Source organism: Scylla paramamosain, chromosome 22 (genome assembly GCF_035594125.1).
Source record: "Scylla paramamosain isolate STU-SP2022 chromosome 22, ASM3559412v1, whole genome shotgun sequence".
NCBI lineage: Eukaryota > Metazoa > Arthropoda > Malacostraca > Decapoda > Portunidae > Scylla > Scylla paramamosain.
The window spans coordinates 13,907,430-13,922,429 of NC_087172.1; the positions used below are offsets into that span (position 1 = coordinate 13,907,430).

The 15,000-nt window shown below is 37.2% G+C and overlaps 1 protein-coding gene and 1 long non-coding RNA gene across 9 annotated transcripts in view; one reads left to right on the forward strand and one right to left on the reverse strand.

Moving 5' to 3' along the window:
* The window catches only part of LOC135111613 (tumor protein 63-like), a 19,078-nt gene that overhangs the window by 2,119 nt on the left and 1,959 nt on the right, over positions 1–15,000 (reverse strand). For 2 of the 6 annotated variants that reach the window (XM_064025107.1, XM_064025106.1), the window contains exons 2-12: positions 14,945–15,000; positions 13,346–13,576; positions 7,979–8,062; positions 6,225–6,287; positions 5,132–5,260; positions 4,226–4,421; positions 3,475–3,688; positions 3,092–3,218; positions 2,424–2,510; positions 1,536–1,645; positions 1–294 (exon numbers count right to left, since the gene is read on the reverse strand). The exon at positions 1–294 is cut by the window's left edge and continues 2,119 nt beyond it; the exon at positions 14,945–15,000 is cut by the window's right edge and continues 154 nt beyond it. In XM_064025107.1, coding sequence (XP_063881177.1) covers positions 1–294; positions 1,536–1,645; positions 2,424–2,510; positions 3,092–3,218; positions 3,475–3,688; positions 4,226–4,421; positions 5,132–5,260; positions 6,225–6,287; positions 7,979–8,062; positions 13,346–13,576; positions 14,945–15,000 — 1,591 coding nt within the window. Of the gene's footprint in view, positions 295–1,535; positions 1,646–2,423; positions 2,511–3,091; positions 3,219–3,474; positions 3,689–4,225; positions 4,422–5,131; positions 5,261–6,224; positions 6,288–7,978; positions 8,063–10,223; positions 11,538–11,557; positions 11,692–12,213; positions 12,469–13,345; positions 13,577–14,944 lie in introns of those variants that run through there. The other 4 variants (XM_064025109.1, XM_064025112.1, XM_064025110.1 and 1 more) reach the window with 4 other exon arrangements.
* The window catches only part of LOC135111616 (uncharacterized), a 14,213-nt gene continuing 8,799 nt past the window's right edge, over positions 9,587–15,000 (forward strand). The window contains exons 1-2 of one of the 3 annotated variants that reach the window (XR_010273809.1): positions 12,807–12,885; positions 13,481–13,640. This is a non-coding gene — a long non-coding RNA (uncharacterized LOC135111616). Of the gene's footprint in view, positions 9,687–12,806; positions 12,886–13,480; positions 13,641–15,000 lie in introns of those variants that run through there. The other 2 variants (XR_010273811.1, XR_010273810.1) reach the window with 2 other exon arrangements.

Here is a 15,000-nt window from a genome sequence, read left to right on the forward strand (position 1 = left end):
GCCAAATTCAAAATCTGAGCAGTAGACTTGATGTTAGAGTTCTGAATATTCATAGTATCCAAACCATTGGTCTCCCTTTTCATAACCACTAGATTCATGGAGGATGGAATGCAATGCGGCTGTAGCTGACTTGATGAGGTGTGGGGAGGACTGTCTTGGGAGTCTATTACCAAGTTTCCATCATGAACTGGAGAACTTCCTGCAGATCTCCCTGGATTACTGTTGTTTTCCTCAACAATGTCTGTCCTGCTTGTCTTTTCTTTCACACTTGTGGTGTTCTTTTGTCTAACTGAACTGCAACATTATAGAAGATATATATGAGAATAAGTTAACATGAAAACACATAAATGTTACCACATCTAAAAAAAAAAAAACTTCAACATGTCTAAAATTCACTATTCCTATCCCTAGAATGATATTTCACAGCAGCTACAACATGAAAGTTAGCCAAGCCTAAGGTGTATTCACCTGGTTTGTAATGCAAACTTGAGTATGTTATCTGTGAGCTGAATGCACTAATCCTATACCACCAGGACAACTGGCAATAAATATGGAAAACAGAATCAAACATTTGTTTTGCTGCAGCCTTAGATCTATTCATATTTCTGATGAACCTTTGATGATGCATACAGTCTTTTATTTGATTTGTACAATCTTGCTGAATACATCCGATCTTTTATACACATTTAAATCTTCCCATCATTTGTTAGTTGAAGTGAAAGCAGTGCATCTTTAACAATGGGTACTTAAAGAAGGGAACTTAAGGCACCACATTGAAGTAATGTAAAGGTGATGGAGCCATACCAGCCATAGCTCTGTTTTCAGAATTAAGTAGCAGTTTATAACATGCATGAACTGTACAGCAACCCTGAGTAATTTTTTGTCAGATTTTAAAGAAAATCTAATCAATAATGTATCAAAAATAAAGTGTAATATTAAAATAATAAAAAGGCTATTAACACTTAATTTTGCACTTTCTAAATTAATAGCATGTCTGACAGCATGGTTTCTGTAATGTCATGCCTGCTCAGGATGGCCTCTCATTTAAGTGATCATATTCATTTACATATCCTGTAACTATCACTTTCTTTAAAGTTGATCGTGAGTGACAAGTAATAACTGGAGCCAACCATACTTATATATATATATGTAATTAAGCTACACTAGTCCTGGTCAGTCCAGGAACTTAAGTCTAGGCTGTAATATGAGATTACATCTTCAGACGAGAGAGAGAGAGAGAGAGAGAGAGAGAGAGAGAGAGAGAGAGAGAGAGAGAGAGAGAGAGAGAGAGAGAGAGAGAGAGAGAGAGAGAGAGAGAGAGAGAGAGAGAGAGAGAGAGAGAGAGAGAGAGAGAGAGAGAGAGAGAGAGAGAGAGAGAGAGAGAGAGAGAGAGAGAGAGAGAGAGAGAGAGAGAGAGAGAGAGAGAGAGAGAGAGAGAGAGAGAGAGAGAGAGAGAGAGAGAGAGAGAGAGAGAGAGAGAGAGAGAGAGAGAGAGAGAGAGAGAGAATATGAATAAGCAAACAGCTCAGCCTTGCCTGTTCATTGCAAAGGTGGGGTCAGGATACCGCACGGCATATTCTGGATGGGTGCTGTAGTACACACGCATCATGTTCAGCATAAAGGTGTACAGCTGGCGGCCCTGCACCTGTGTCGCATGAAAGGTAAAACAATGCACTAGTCTATTTGCCTCTCCAAGTTGTCAAGTTTATCTTCTTTCACTTAATTTAACTTTAATGAGTCAATGGATGCACTTATGAATGAGAATTTTGTTTTCTCAGAAGACTGAATGAATGTCTGTCAAATATCTATATACTTCTGAAATGTCCCTCTAAACCAGTAAATTGAGACAAGACATCACACTTTTGTCTAATTACAGGAATAAAAGTAAAGAGTTAATTCCCAGTCTCCTCCTCACGCTTTTTAATAATACCCAATATCAAAGGCCTAAAGATCTATCTACTAAGGTGAGATTCTCCTTAAAAGATATCCTAGACAAGGCATCACATTTTATTTCAGTGTGGGGATAAAAACAGAGAAAGGGAGTTCCCAGTGCTTTCACATCTTCCCTTTCAATAGCCAATTACAACATGCAGCGGATACAAAGACAGTATTTTTCCAACTCAGCCAGTGAATGTGCAAACTGGTTGTGCCCCATTACACAAGAATAAATAGGAGATGCAATGATAAAATCTGAAAAATGCCAAATCTACACTTGCTGTGATGCTTGTGACCAGCATCACAATATAAGCAGAGAAACTAACTTTTTTTCATGTTTACTGCTCTAAGTGCTGATGCTTTGTGCACTTCCTAAACTTGCTGTCAATATGTCCCCTGCTTCTCTCTCTCTCTCTCTCTCTCTCTCTCTCTCTCTCTCTCTCTCTCTCTCTCTCTCTCTCTCTCTCTTTCTCTCTCCCCAACAATACCTTAATGTTGAACACCTCCTGTGATCCCTCATCAAGATCAAGTTTGGGCTCCACCATTTTGGGTTTCTTCTTGATGATCTGTTGTGCCTAAAAAGATGATGAAAATAAGTAAAGGAACAATACATAATAAATGAATAGAGTTGATCATAAATGTGTAATAACAGTTAAAAGATAACAAAATATGGCTAATTTACTGATTGATTGATTGACTGAGAAGTTTATTGTTATAAATATGAAAAAAAAGTACAACAAAGGAGGAGGGCAGAGCTGACATGTCACTTCAACACAAGTCTACTAAACCATTGACTTCGAGATATGCATAATTTCATAAGCTTAATGTAAAAATATAATGACATGGCATGCACAATGCTTAAGTAAAAATTGTTTGCATGAAATGTGTGGTTGCAACAGCTCTTTTCAGTGAGATGGATGCTGCTGCCTTGCACAGATGAGGGCAGATATTTATTTTTGGAGTAATTTTTCTTATATACTTTTAAATAATTATTTTAGTACAGATAAATTCACCACATTCCTGTATCCTCATAATGTTCCCTAGGAGGGTATGTTCCTTGTTTGGGAACCACTGTTCCAGAAAATTGAAGGACCTGCAAACAAAATCCTCAAGAATGTGAGACCAATAGTGCTAAGGTCATTAGTTTCTGCCTTACCTGTGTGGAGGAACCCTTGCGCTTCACTCCCCTATTGGAGACTGCCTGCTCATCTGTTCTGATGTCTCTTGTGGGGCAGGCACACACACGCACATCAATCACTTTGCGTCCCAGTACTTCAGCTTGCCTGAAATCATAAGATGGTGAGGAAACATTATCTTCAAATCATGTTTTAGGTTACTGTGCCATACTTTATTTGGAGGTTCAACAAAAAACTAAAGGCAGGATAAATTCAACAAGACAGCCTGTCAAGATAAGTACATGTCCAGTATGTTTCCAACAAAAACATTAATGATCAAGGCCAAGTGAGGTGAGTTGGTCTTGCCTGTCTTGGACAAAAGAATAATTCAAGCCTTGTATAATACAGCCAGGTAAATACAAACCCATTTTCTAAAGTGAGCACAATAGAGATGGGTCGTCTGTTAATACCACCAACACAGGAGCCAAGGCACATGAAGCGCAGCAAGATAAGGGCATAATCTGGACTGTTCTGGTGCAGGTCCAGAGGCACCACGACAGAGAGCCGGCCTGAGGGACTCTCCTGGTAAAGAGCAGCAGGGTGATCTGCCCTCACCACATGGTTTGGGTAAGGAAAGTCTGAGGGGTAGAGAAACAGTTGCTGGAGGTTTACACAAAGCTGCACATGGTGGTGTTCATAATACATCTGTCATATCTCCCAATGGAGCATCAATGTAATGTTGAGAAGTTAATCTGAATGTAAATGCCCTGAATCTCAAGTGACTAAATTTACTACAATTCTGAGACTACTGTAAATCAAATGTTTTTAGATGCAGACAAGACTTATTTTGAGCAACATTTTTTTATATAAGACAAAAAAACTTTGCTGTCTTGCAAGGTATTGGACAATCTGGTTTGATTTTCAGGAAAATACAATAACTAAGGATATCTCCAACATTTTTGTTACAAAGTTTCTTGACAATATCCAGTGTGTGCTGATAACTTGACAAAGAGCTTCTTGCATGACACAGGAAAGTCAAGGCAATCAGAGGCTCTTTTTTGCTGAAGAAATAAAAGTTAAATACTTTACCAATTAAATTTTAGACTATTGGATAATATCAAGGTAACACATTCTTTGCTATCTCTTGCTTTATAAAAAAACACCTTAGTCCTTACCATGATTGGTTGCTTCAGTAGTTGCTGCGTGGTTGGGACAGCGAGTTACATTTGTTCTCAAGAATTCAGGGCTAGAGAACACGAGGATGGCTCGGATGTACATTTTCTCATCATCAGTAGGTGGGTTATTCATCCTCACCTCAAATGGTACAGCCTTGTTGAGGTTTGTATACAGTTTGTTGACAATGGTGCTCATCTAGAAGAGAAACAAAGGTGGCTGGTTCAGTAGACAGCTAAGGGACTACAGAAAATTCAATGGTTTCATGATAGTTAGATTTACTATCTATCACTCTGTGATACAATTATGAATAGTCTAAGGGGCTGCTACAAGTTTAATGGAGCACATATAATCTACTTTTACTGGTGAAACATGAGAAAGCTTGGAACATTTGGTGTACATGGAAATAAACATCTGATATTGCATGCTGGCCAACAATAAAGATGTCTTTGATCATTCAAAATAAACTCTTACTACACTTTTAGCTCTCCCTCTCAAGACTTATGCACTTACATAACTAATCTAAAATTTGCTTTCTGTTTAAAAATGATAATTATTTACCATTTCCTATACAAGTAATGAGGTAAACAAAACTTTATGTACTTCAGAGAGCATGTGCAGTGCTTTTACTGTTGTAGTTGTAATTATGCAAATGTAGATAAATTCTTGAAGTGTTGCTGTAATAAACTTTTTAGTATGCTACACTCTACCTATTCTGTTTTAAAAATTCTAATTATAAATAAGTTGTTGATAACTTTATAGTTAATGTTTATCAAATGCAACTGTAATTAGTCAGCAAGTGATATGGCTAAAATATTATTTAGATTTCTTACAATTTCCTTCCTATGGTTGGCACTAAGTAGCATCAAAGCATTATGACTGCCTAACACAAACTGAATACCACATACCAGCCACATGGGACTCTTGGTGGAACGTTCCTTATCATCAACGGAGACTGTAAACCCACACTTGCCCTCCAAATTGGTGAGAATTGGAACATCCACCATTCCGCTTGGTCTTGACTGCACTGTAGGATTCTGCAAAAGTGCAATCTTTTCACTTCACTGCTCACGTCATACCTTTCTGCTTTCATGACAAAAATTAGCAAGATACCATAATGTTCACGATGTCATTTTGAGCAAAATCATACGTTTAATTACATATATCTAAACAAATGCAAAGAAAAAAAAGAAAAGACTAATTTCACATATTATAAAAAGCTCTTTAAAAGTACAATAAACAGCGTGCAATTTTACAATAAAATTTCATAACGAATATGATGCTGGAACAAAAGAATAAAAATTCAAATGTCTATCTGTATCTGCAAGTCTGGCACTGAGCTGGACACATGGCTGTGGCTACTATAGATTAAATGGAACACATTCTTTTAATTCAATGTACCACCACTTACGTGCAGATTTCAGATGGTCAGGTTATATAAAAATAGTAAAATAAATCAAATAAATAAATGAATAAATGAGATAAGTAATAAAATGTAAATAAACAAATAAACAAAATAATAATATACTACTATTACTACTACTACTACTACTACCAATAATAATAATAAGAAGAAGAATATATTAAATATGTAAAAATAGATGACAACTGCAACCCCTCACATTTTGACACTATAGTAGTTTATCAGCATAGAAATCAAACAAATATTTTGAAATTACTATTGTCAATATTTTGAAATCCTTTGTGGTCACAAAGGATTTCAAAATATTAGGACTACCTATTAGGACTACCTATTCACAATGACCACAGAAACTTTCCAGAACAAATATTGGTATTTATTTATTTTTTTCCACTCATGATGAAGAATTCTTCCTAAACTGTTACTGGAATCATGTAAATACTCTTCAAAAACCTCATTAATTACCACTACAACCTGTTAAAAGTAGTTGAGATATGGCGCTAAAACTTTCAAGAATACAAACTTGCTGTATGATTTCCAGAATAACTCAATGTCATCACCTGGAAGAAGATTCAACTTACCTGGGGTAGGTTAAGTTGAGTCTGGCTAGTAGTAACACCCACTGATGTCCCGTAACAGCCCCCCTATGGAAAGACCAAATATTATTCATGACTCATTGACCTGAACACTCTAGAATCACCTCACCCATGCAATCACTTCCCTATTAAGTAAGTAATTGCAGTTACTTGAAGTAGTAATATCATAATCTAGAAAAAGTTTCAGATAAAAGCAGTATTTGACAGCTACTTCCAAGTTCCACATTGTTAGTTCTTCTTGGTCTTTCCAGGACTATTAAAGAAACCTGTTAGCCTAAGTACAGTCTTATCTTCTACTTGCCTTATGGGCATGAAACTCACTGGACTTTGTGGCATCACTACTTGGGAGAAAAGTACAGACATGATTAAAAGTCAAGGAAGGTGTTGCACTCCTGCCCCCATCTTGTGTTTTCCCTCAGTCTTTGGGTTCTCTAATATGCTGGTAAACAAATCCTCCTTTGTAAACAGAGACAACAATAAAGTTTAAATTAAATTCAGTGATAAAACTTCAGAACCTAAAGATTGCCAGCATATCAGATGACTTTAGGGTAAGTGTGGCAGGATACTTGACTTTTGACTACGACTAATCTGCAGGTGATGCACAATAAGGAGTCTCATACAGATGATATTAAAGTACAGTGTAATATATCTGATGTTTAGGTAAATAGGTACTTTATTCTAATATGGAATCCTGAACTTGAATCTTCTCAATGATTTTGCCTTATTTAATTTCTAGATTGATGCATCTTTCATGACAGAATTAAATTCACCCGTCCCATGTGTGTGTGTGTGGGTGGGTGGGTGTACAAAGTTATCTGTTCCCAGTATAAAAATTTCAGTCTGACAAAAGTGCCTGGTCCCAACACTACAATGAACAGTGAACAATACCCAAAATTAATATAATAATAATAATAATAATAATAATAATAATAATAATAATAATAATAATAATAATAATAATAATAATAATAATAATAATAAATATTGATAGCAATAAAACTTTCTAGGATTTTAATTTCATAAATCATTTAAGATTTCATTATTAATATTATTATTATTATTATTATTATTATTATTATTATTATTATTATTATCATTATTATTATCATTACTATTATTAATATTACCTATTATTATTATTATTATTATTATCATTATTATTATTATTATTATTATTACCTATTATTATTATCATTATCATAGTATTTTCATATTTATTTATTCAGTCTGTATTATATTTACTTCTTTATATTTTGTTGCTGTTGCATCATTCCGAGAGAAAAGTATTCATGATTAAGTCACAGTATTAGACCTTCTTATTTTTAGCTAGAGAGAGAGAGAGAGAGAGAGAGAGAGAGAGAGAGAGAGAGAGAGAGAGAGAGAGAGAGAGAGAGAGAGAGAGAGAGAGAGAGAGAGAGAGAGAGAGAGAGAGAGAGAGAGAGAGAGAGAGAGAGAGAGAGAGAGAGAGAGAGAGAGAGAGTAAAGATGGAAATGCATGATATATGCTGAGATATATAATTACAAAACAATTATCTGCATAACAAATGATGAACGAGATTTGAAAATAACAACTGTGAAGTGACCAAACTATAAAGTTACATAGAATCCAATGACATGTTAAATTAACAGTACACTGTATAAACAACACAAATAAACACTATCTATGTCAGTGCAACATTTTTTTTGCCATTACTGAGAAATATAATGAGTGACAACTGTAAGGAAACATGAGTGCCCACCTCCTGTGACATGGAGGCAGCAGAGAATGGAATGACCAAGGGGGCTGCATCATCAGGCTGAGAATCCTCACAGTCATTGTTGATCTGCAATTCCATTTTTTTTTTTTTCTATAGCTAGACAACATGGGATAGATATGGTGGCCATATCAGAATTATATACACAACAGAAAGGTAAACAATGCCAAGGATGCAACATGTACATACATACATAAAAAAAAAAAATTTAATTAGTTTCTAGCTTGCAATAAATGTGATGAAGAAGAGATACACGGTCACATCCCAGACTGCATTATAACTGGATGCTCATTTCTGTCACTTGAGGCTTTCTATATTATCAGTACAGTAGTACATAAGAGCAAGTATGTGAAGTCACTCAATAATATATCACTTCACATGGACCTGTGTGTCACTTGGTAGTTCAGCCTCTGAGAATGGATCTGACTGAGATAGTTAAATTGCAAAAAGGATATAACAAAAGTGAGTTAAATAGCTTCCTAATGATTAGTATTCAGAATTGGGCAAGAGGTAAGGGATTCAAGGTAAATAATTAGAAAAAAAAAATTACACACACACACACAAATATCTATGTAAATATACTTTCAAACAGCAGCAGATTAATACAACTGGCTACCTTTCCAGGTTATTAGTACAGTCAACAAGAAGCTTAAAAAGAAAATTTGATAAATGGGCAGGGTTGATGGATAGGTGGAGATAATGTACATGTTTTATACATGGGGACTGTAACTTTTAAACATACTGGCTTCTTGAAGCCTAATGACTAATTTCGAGTAATACTGAAATGACATTAGTGTTTTTATCTTATGTTAGGTTTATACTAATCAGTTCTTTAACTACACTGCTGATTTCAATGAGTACTTAACGATTTGAAAAACGCACCATATTTTGCCCTCCCCTCTCAAAAGAAAAATAAATAACTAAAAAAATAAAATAAAAATAAATAAATAAATAAATAAAAAAATAAATAAAACACACACACACACACACACACACACACACACACACACACACACACATATATATATATATATATATATATATATATATATATATATATATATATATATATATATATATATATATATATATATATATATAGTAATTGCCTCAAAATCAGAATCGGTTATGGTTATTTCCATTTACAACCCTAACGTCTCATCATCCTTGTGGTAGGTTCAGCAGTCCTTAAGGGTTGATACAGGCTGTAGGACAAACCAAACTAATCATGCATGATCCTCTGGCCATTATAAATATATATCACAGGGAAATTGTACACTAACATGGAATATAATGTGAAAGGTCATGAGGACTTGGTGCAATAAAGCCAGACTGAAAATAAGTCAGAAGAGATGACGATTATCAGGTTGTATGTCATTGAGGAGTGCATGGCAAAGTATGGTGAATAACTCTGCTGTGAAATCATTGACGGAATGGGTAATGATCTCCAAGACATTCCCCGTCTATCTCGTCAGCTGGTAACTATGGAACCGAACTGAGTCGCGAGGACCAAATTACGAAAGCGGAATTTCTGGCGAAGAAACTGCGTCAATCATGATGGAACTAAGCTTTTCGGGTGCATTCAGGTAAGAATCGTCATCCTGGGAGGGCAAAGCGGGTCTTATCACTAGCCCAGTCTGGCTGCGATTAGAGTACTTCTATATACGAGGTATACCACGGAACTACCCGGCCTGTAAGTATAATCGCCTATCATCCCATCGCGATCCCTTTTCATGGACAAATTCCTCTCTTTAATGTCAAAACTAGAACCTATAAGACAGGTAAGCAAACATGACAGCCTTCGTTCTTAAAACATTGAAAACTACGAATCTGCCTCTATACAAACTGGTGGCCAGATGACGTATCACCACTGTTGCCATTCCAGCACTAAGCTAGAGCGAGAAATCCAACCAATGCAACACCGCTCTGCAGCATGTACAAACACGCTTCCGGTACGATAACATTTACACAACTCAGGCAGCGAAAACTTTGTTAGTGCCATATTACGCAAGTGAGCTTATTAAAAGAACAGCATAAATAAACATAAGATTAAATTAAAACTGATACTAAAACCCTTACATAACGTATATGAAATTGTAACTAAGCATTTAATAGTGCTTCGATAGGATAAGGCGTGAGATTGCGTCTACTGCTATGTGGTGACAAGTTTATGCCAGAGGCTCCAGGAATGCAGTGCAAGCCGTGCCAGTGTGGGTGGTGGGCCGCTCACCTCGTCCATTTCCACCTTGATATGACCCATCCTCTCATATTGTCGCAGCTTCTCCTTGGCGGCCTGCGTCTCCTCGTCCCGCTGAGCCGCTAGAACTTCCTTTCTCTCGCCGACTGCTCGCCCTTGGTGCGTTTTGACTGAGCAATTTCGATAACCGGTGTTTTTTTCCGTCTTGATATTGGCAGTGACTGTCGTTACTACAGGCGCTTTGCCCATCGGAATATAACTCGTAGTGCCCTCCATTCCCGATGCCCTTAGAGGAGCTTTTTTTATTCTCATTATATTGCAACTCAAGTTGTGTTGCTTCCTTTGGCGTTCTTTGACATATTAAATATTACATATATCAGCTCCCACTTCTACAACACTAAGGCACCTCTGTACAATGAGGGGTCGCTTTAACGAGGTTGTTAGGCCAGCGTACCCAGGCTACGTGTCCGCCTCGGCTACTCAGCTTTGCCGCTGTCACATTCAGACTTGCTCCTTAGCCCTTGATAATTGAACACATTCCAAGCCAAGGGATATATAAATATGATGAGAAATAAGGGCATCCGCAAACATTTTCCATCAAGAAACTTCTGAGCAACGGACTTCAACCACAGACAAGTATAAACTAGAGTGGACACGTTTTACCCGTAACACCCTCGTGAATTCAAGTTCGATATTTTTTCACTTGAAGTAATACGAAATATAACATCCGACTCTTGAGCACCACGAATGGCAAGTGCAGTAAATGTAAAGAGTAAAACCAAAGATATGTAGGATAAATAATTTTGAATACAGAAATAAAAATACTAAGTATAAACGGTAACATGAAAGCCAGCTAGCCTCGCTCGGGGTCGCGGATATTCACGTTCCAATCCTTACACAGACCTCCTGGCTGCAAGTGCTCCTAAGAGCTACCAATGTCAAAACAATGGCTAAAAATATGCATAGTCAGGTTAATCGTTTGGAAAAAGAAGAAAAATACAAACAAAAGATGCTCATTGTGTATCATAAATAAGGTAAAACTTTTCATGATTCCATTGGAAGGCAGATATGAATGCAGTATGTTACAGTTGAGATGAATGGACAGACACAACTTTTACTGAGATAAAATCATGTGTTATTAACTTACTTGATGAGTAAGTGATCATTAAAGTGACGAGTTTATCACTAGCTGATGAGTAAAGCCACCTTCATACAGTTGAAACGACGGAAAGGCGTGCCATTCAGCACGTTGCACCTTATTTTCGAAATCAACTATTACTACGATACTACATGACAGCCAATCCTGTAATATAACAATACAACTCTCTCTCTCTCTCTCTCTCTCTCTCTCTCTCTACTATACGAACGGTGAATGGGAAGTCGCGTTCGATTTCCCTCATCGCGGGAATGAACTTTCTGAGTATGGTTCCAATCCTCCCGGGAGTGACATCTACACCCATGCAGCAGCGACACAGGGCACACAAAGCTCCTCTCTTATAATCTAGAAAGAAAGCCACGTCAATGACAGTTTCTAAGGGCATTTTCAAGACTAAATACTATAAGTGGTAACTTCAGTAAACCTATAAACTACTATATCTCACACACACACACACACACACACACACACACACACACACACACACACTTATAAGTACTTACTCAACATAATCATCTCATAATCATGTGAAGACAGCAGTGATAATTAAGATTCATTAGTCCAACCTTCCATGCAATAAAGCAAAACTTCTTGAAAATAGTCATGAAAATTGCGACTGCACCTTAACGACATACATTAATTGCTACTGTTGAAGAGCTACAGGAGTACCAAGAACTGACAAATGCTAAATCTATACATCTTATAACAACAAACTACCCCTCTAACCCCTCACAAGTTTATTACAGGCATGCCTTTACAGTGCTCTTTAGCAGCAACTTCAGCCATCTGCATACGGTGAAATTTAGACTACTTATTATTTGGTGAATGATGCTTGAATGACAAATTACGGGGGAAAAGATACTGTACCTATAGTGGGTAAACTGAAGTCGAGAGCGCGGGTTATCGGACACAACGAGGGAAGTCAGAAACACACCGCCGTCACCACCGTACTCGCCGCCACGACTGCACTTCTCTGACAACCCAGCCACTCCCCGTGCCGTTGAAGGCCACGTGGCTGAACGTGCTGCTACACGTCTGCCTCACCAATAAAGCCCACCTCAACCCCGCTCTGCCTCTGTTCAGTGTGACTCTGTTGCACTTGATCCATTGCTCATACGACTCCTGCGTATTATATACAAGAAATGAACTCTCTCTCTCTCTCTCTCTCTCTCTCTCTCTCTCTCTCTCTCTTGCCAAGCACACACACACACACACACACACACAGATAGAGACTAGTCGAGTTGTCACATTTCTCTTACTACTATAATGAATAATATGGAGATGAAATAACAGCACCATAATAATAACAATTAATACATAGTTGTTATGACATCGCATAGTTTTTTTTTTCCAGTGATGCAATAGGAACAACAACATTCTGACGTATACAACTAGGAAACCGCTGAGTCGTGTGCACACATGATAGCCAAGGGCAAGGCAACAGCGCAGTGAGTGTGTGCTGCTCCGCCAGTTTCTCTCTGAGAGTTGTCTTGGTGACTGTGTTCTCCAGTTTAAACCTAAACACAAAAGTTTTGAAAGGTTATGTGCTAAGGATTGGAATTTGTGTTCAACGATGTAGAACCTACATCAGTTTAAAAAAAAAAAAAAAAAAAAAAAAAATATATATATATATATATATATATATATATATATATATATATATATATATATATATATATATATATATATATATATATATATGTGTGTGTGTGTGTGTGTGTGTGTGTGTGTGTGTGTGTGTGTGTGTTGATGGAAGAATGTACGTAAAGAAAGTGTATCCTACATCTGGCAGTAAGAGTTCCTATGATAATTTCCTTGGAAAAAAAAAAGAGACAAAGAATATCATTTACAACCTAACCACACCAGTGAAAAACTTGTACTGTCTACATAATTTAATTTACGGGTGTGTGCGCAATATATATGATACTAAGAGTTCCTGAAATATGTGTATTCTTTCCAGTAAGTTACCAACGAGAGAGAGAGAGAGAGAGAGACTTACATGCGGCCGCACGCTCTGTGAAGTTGATGGTTCGGGTAGTGGAGGTGGTAAAGAATCTTCCTCACACAAAACCTGTGGCACTGTGCTGCTTGGACGAGGCGGGAGGGCTAATGATGAATAATTTTGCTCACACAGAACTGCTTGTCCACTGGTACTTGGACGAGGAAGGAAGTAGTCTTCGGTGACTTCTGGACTCGACTCTGGTGGCATGTTGTCCGTTTCACGATCACACTGCAAATAAGTGAAAATAATACATGTAGATGCAAGAGCATTTCAAGCAGTAACAGATCTTTAGGTCCTAACGAGGCTCTTTAATTTTAATACGTTACTAAGTATATTATGAGAGAGAGAGAGAGAGAGAGAGAGAGAGAGGAGAGAGAGAGAGAGAGAGAGAGAGAGACCCCAGTTATCACAAGATCAGAACTTTCCAGGGACATACTAGAGCTCCCCCTCCGTCCCCGTAGAAAAATAAATAAATAAAATTATATATATATATATATATATATATATATATATATATATATATATATATATATATATATATATATATATATATATATATATCGTACGATGTGTAAAATACTGCACGTAATACTCTCTGGTTAATAACTGTGAGTATTCATTGTTTTGTTGGCCGTTTTTTTTGCGCCTGCTTTTTAATAGAACTCACATAGGTGCTACGTCCACTTTGATTATTGGTAATGCTTAAGACTGACATTGTGAAACATTCTACACTAGGATGTCATTAGGATCGTTTTTTATTATTCGGGATCTTGTGTATTCTCCACTGATGCAGAATCATTATTTAACTATTACATGAATCATGAAAACTCTTGAAATCTCGATAATTTTTGCCAGGGTCCGTTAAGAATAATCGCGCTGTTAAGATGTTGAAATATTTGAGAATACGATCCTTCGTTTTGTGAACATTCACTGCACTCACTTCAGCCACATTACGCTATCTTCTATAAACATCATGCTGTAATCTCTCTCTCTCTCTCTCTCTCTCTCTCTCTCTCTCTCTCTCTCTCTCTCTCTCTCTCTCTCTCTCTCTCTTGATACGTCACTGTCTCCGAACGTTCAGTGCAAACCAGACTTTTTTGCTTGCAGTGTATAATTATATATAAAATGTTCCTGTGCCCCTTCTCCCCTCTTCCTACCTTTTCGCCATGTTTAACACCATTAAATTAAATAAATTGAAGTGAACTAATAAATAGTAGCAAAAATCGCGGCAACTCATCCCTCTGCCATACTTTTCCTTCTTTAGCCGCCATGATGACCAACACTAATTCCTCTGGCGCTGGGTATGGAGGGAATTTGCTGAAATTTCGACTTCACTTTGATGAAAGACAAATAAACGGGATAATGAATGGAACTGGAAATTTAACAATGAAGCGTGACGGTCAGGGGCGTGACCATGGCCTGGGGTGTGCATGACACGGCTGTGTAGAGCCGCGGGAGATTCGTCTTTCAGAGAGAGAGAGAGAGAGAGAGAGAGAGAGAGAGAACCACTCGAACTGCCTTCTACCAGTTCTTCAAAATAATTACATCTTACCAAATAATATGTACTTATTGGTTAACAAAATAGCGGTTACCTACCAGTTCGGGATCTGTAATATACGCGTGTACATAATTCCATGCCCTCCTTCCATCAC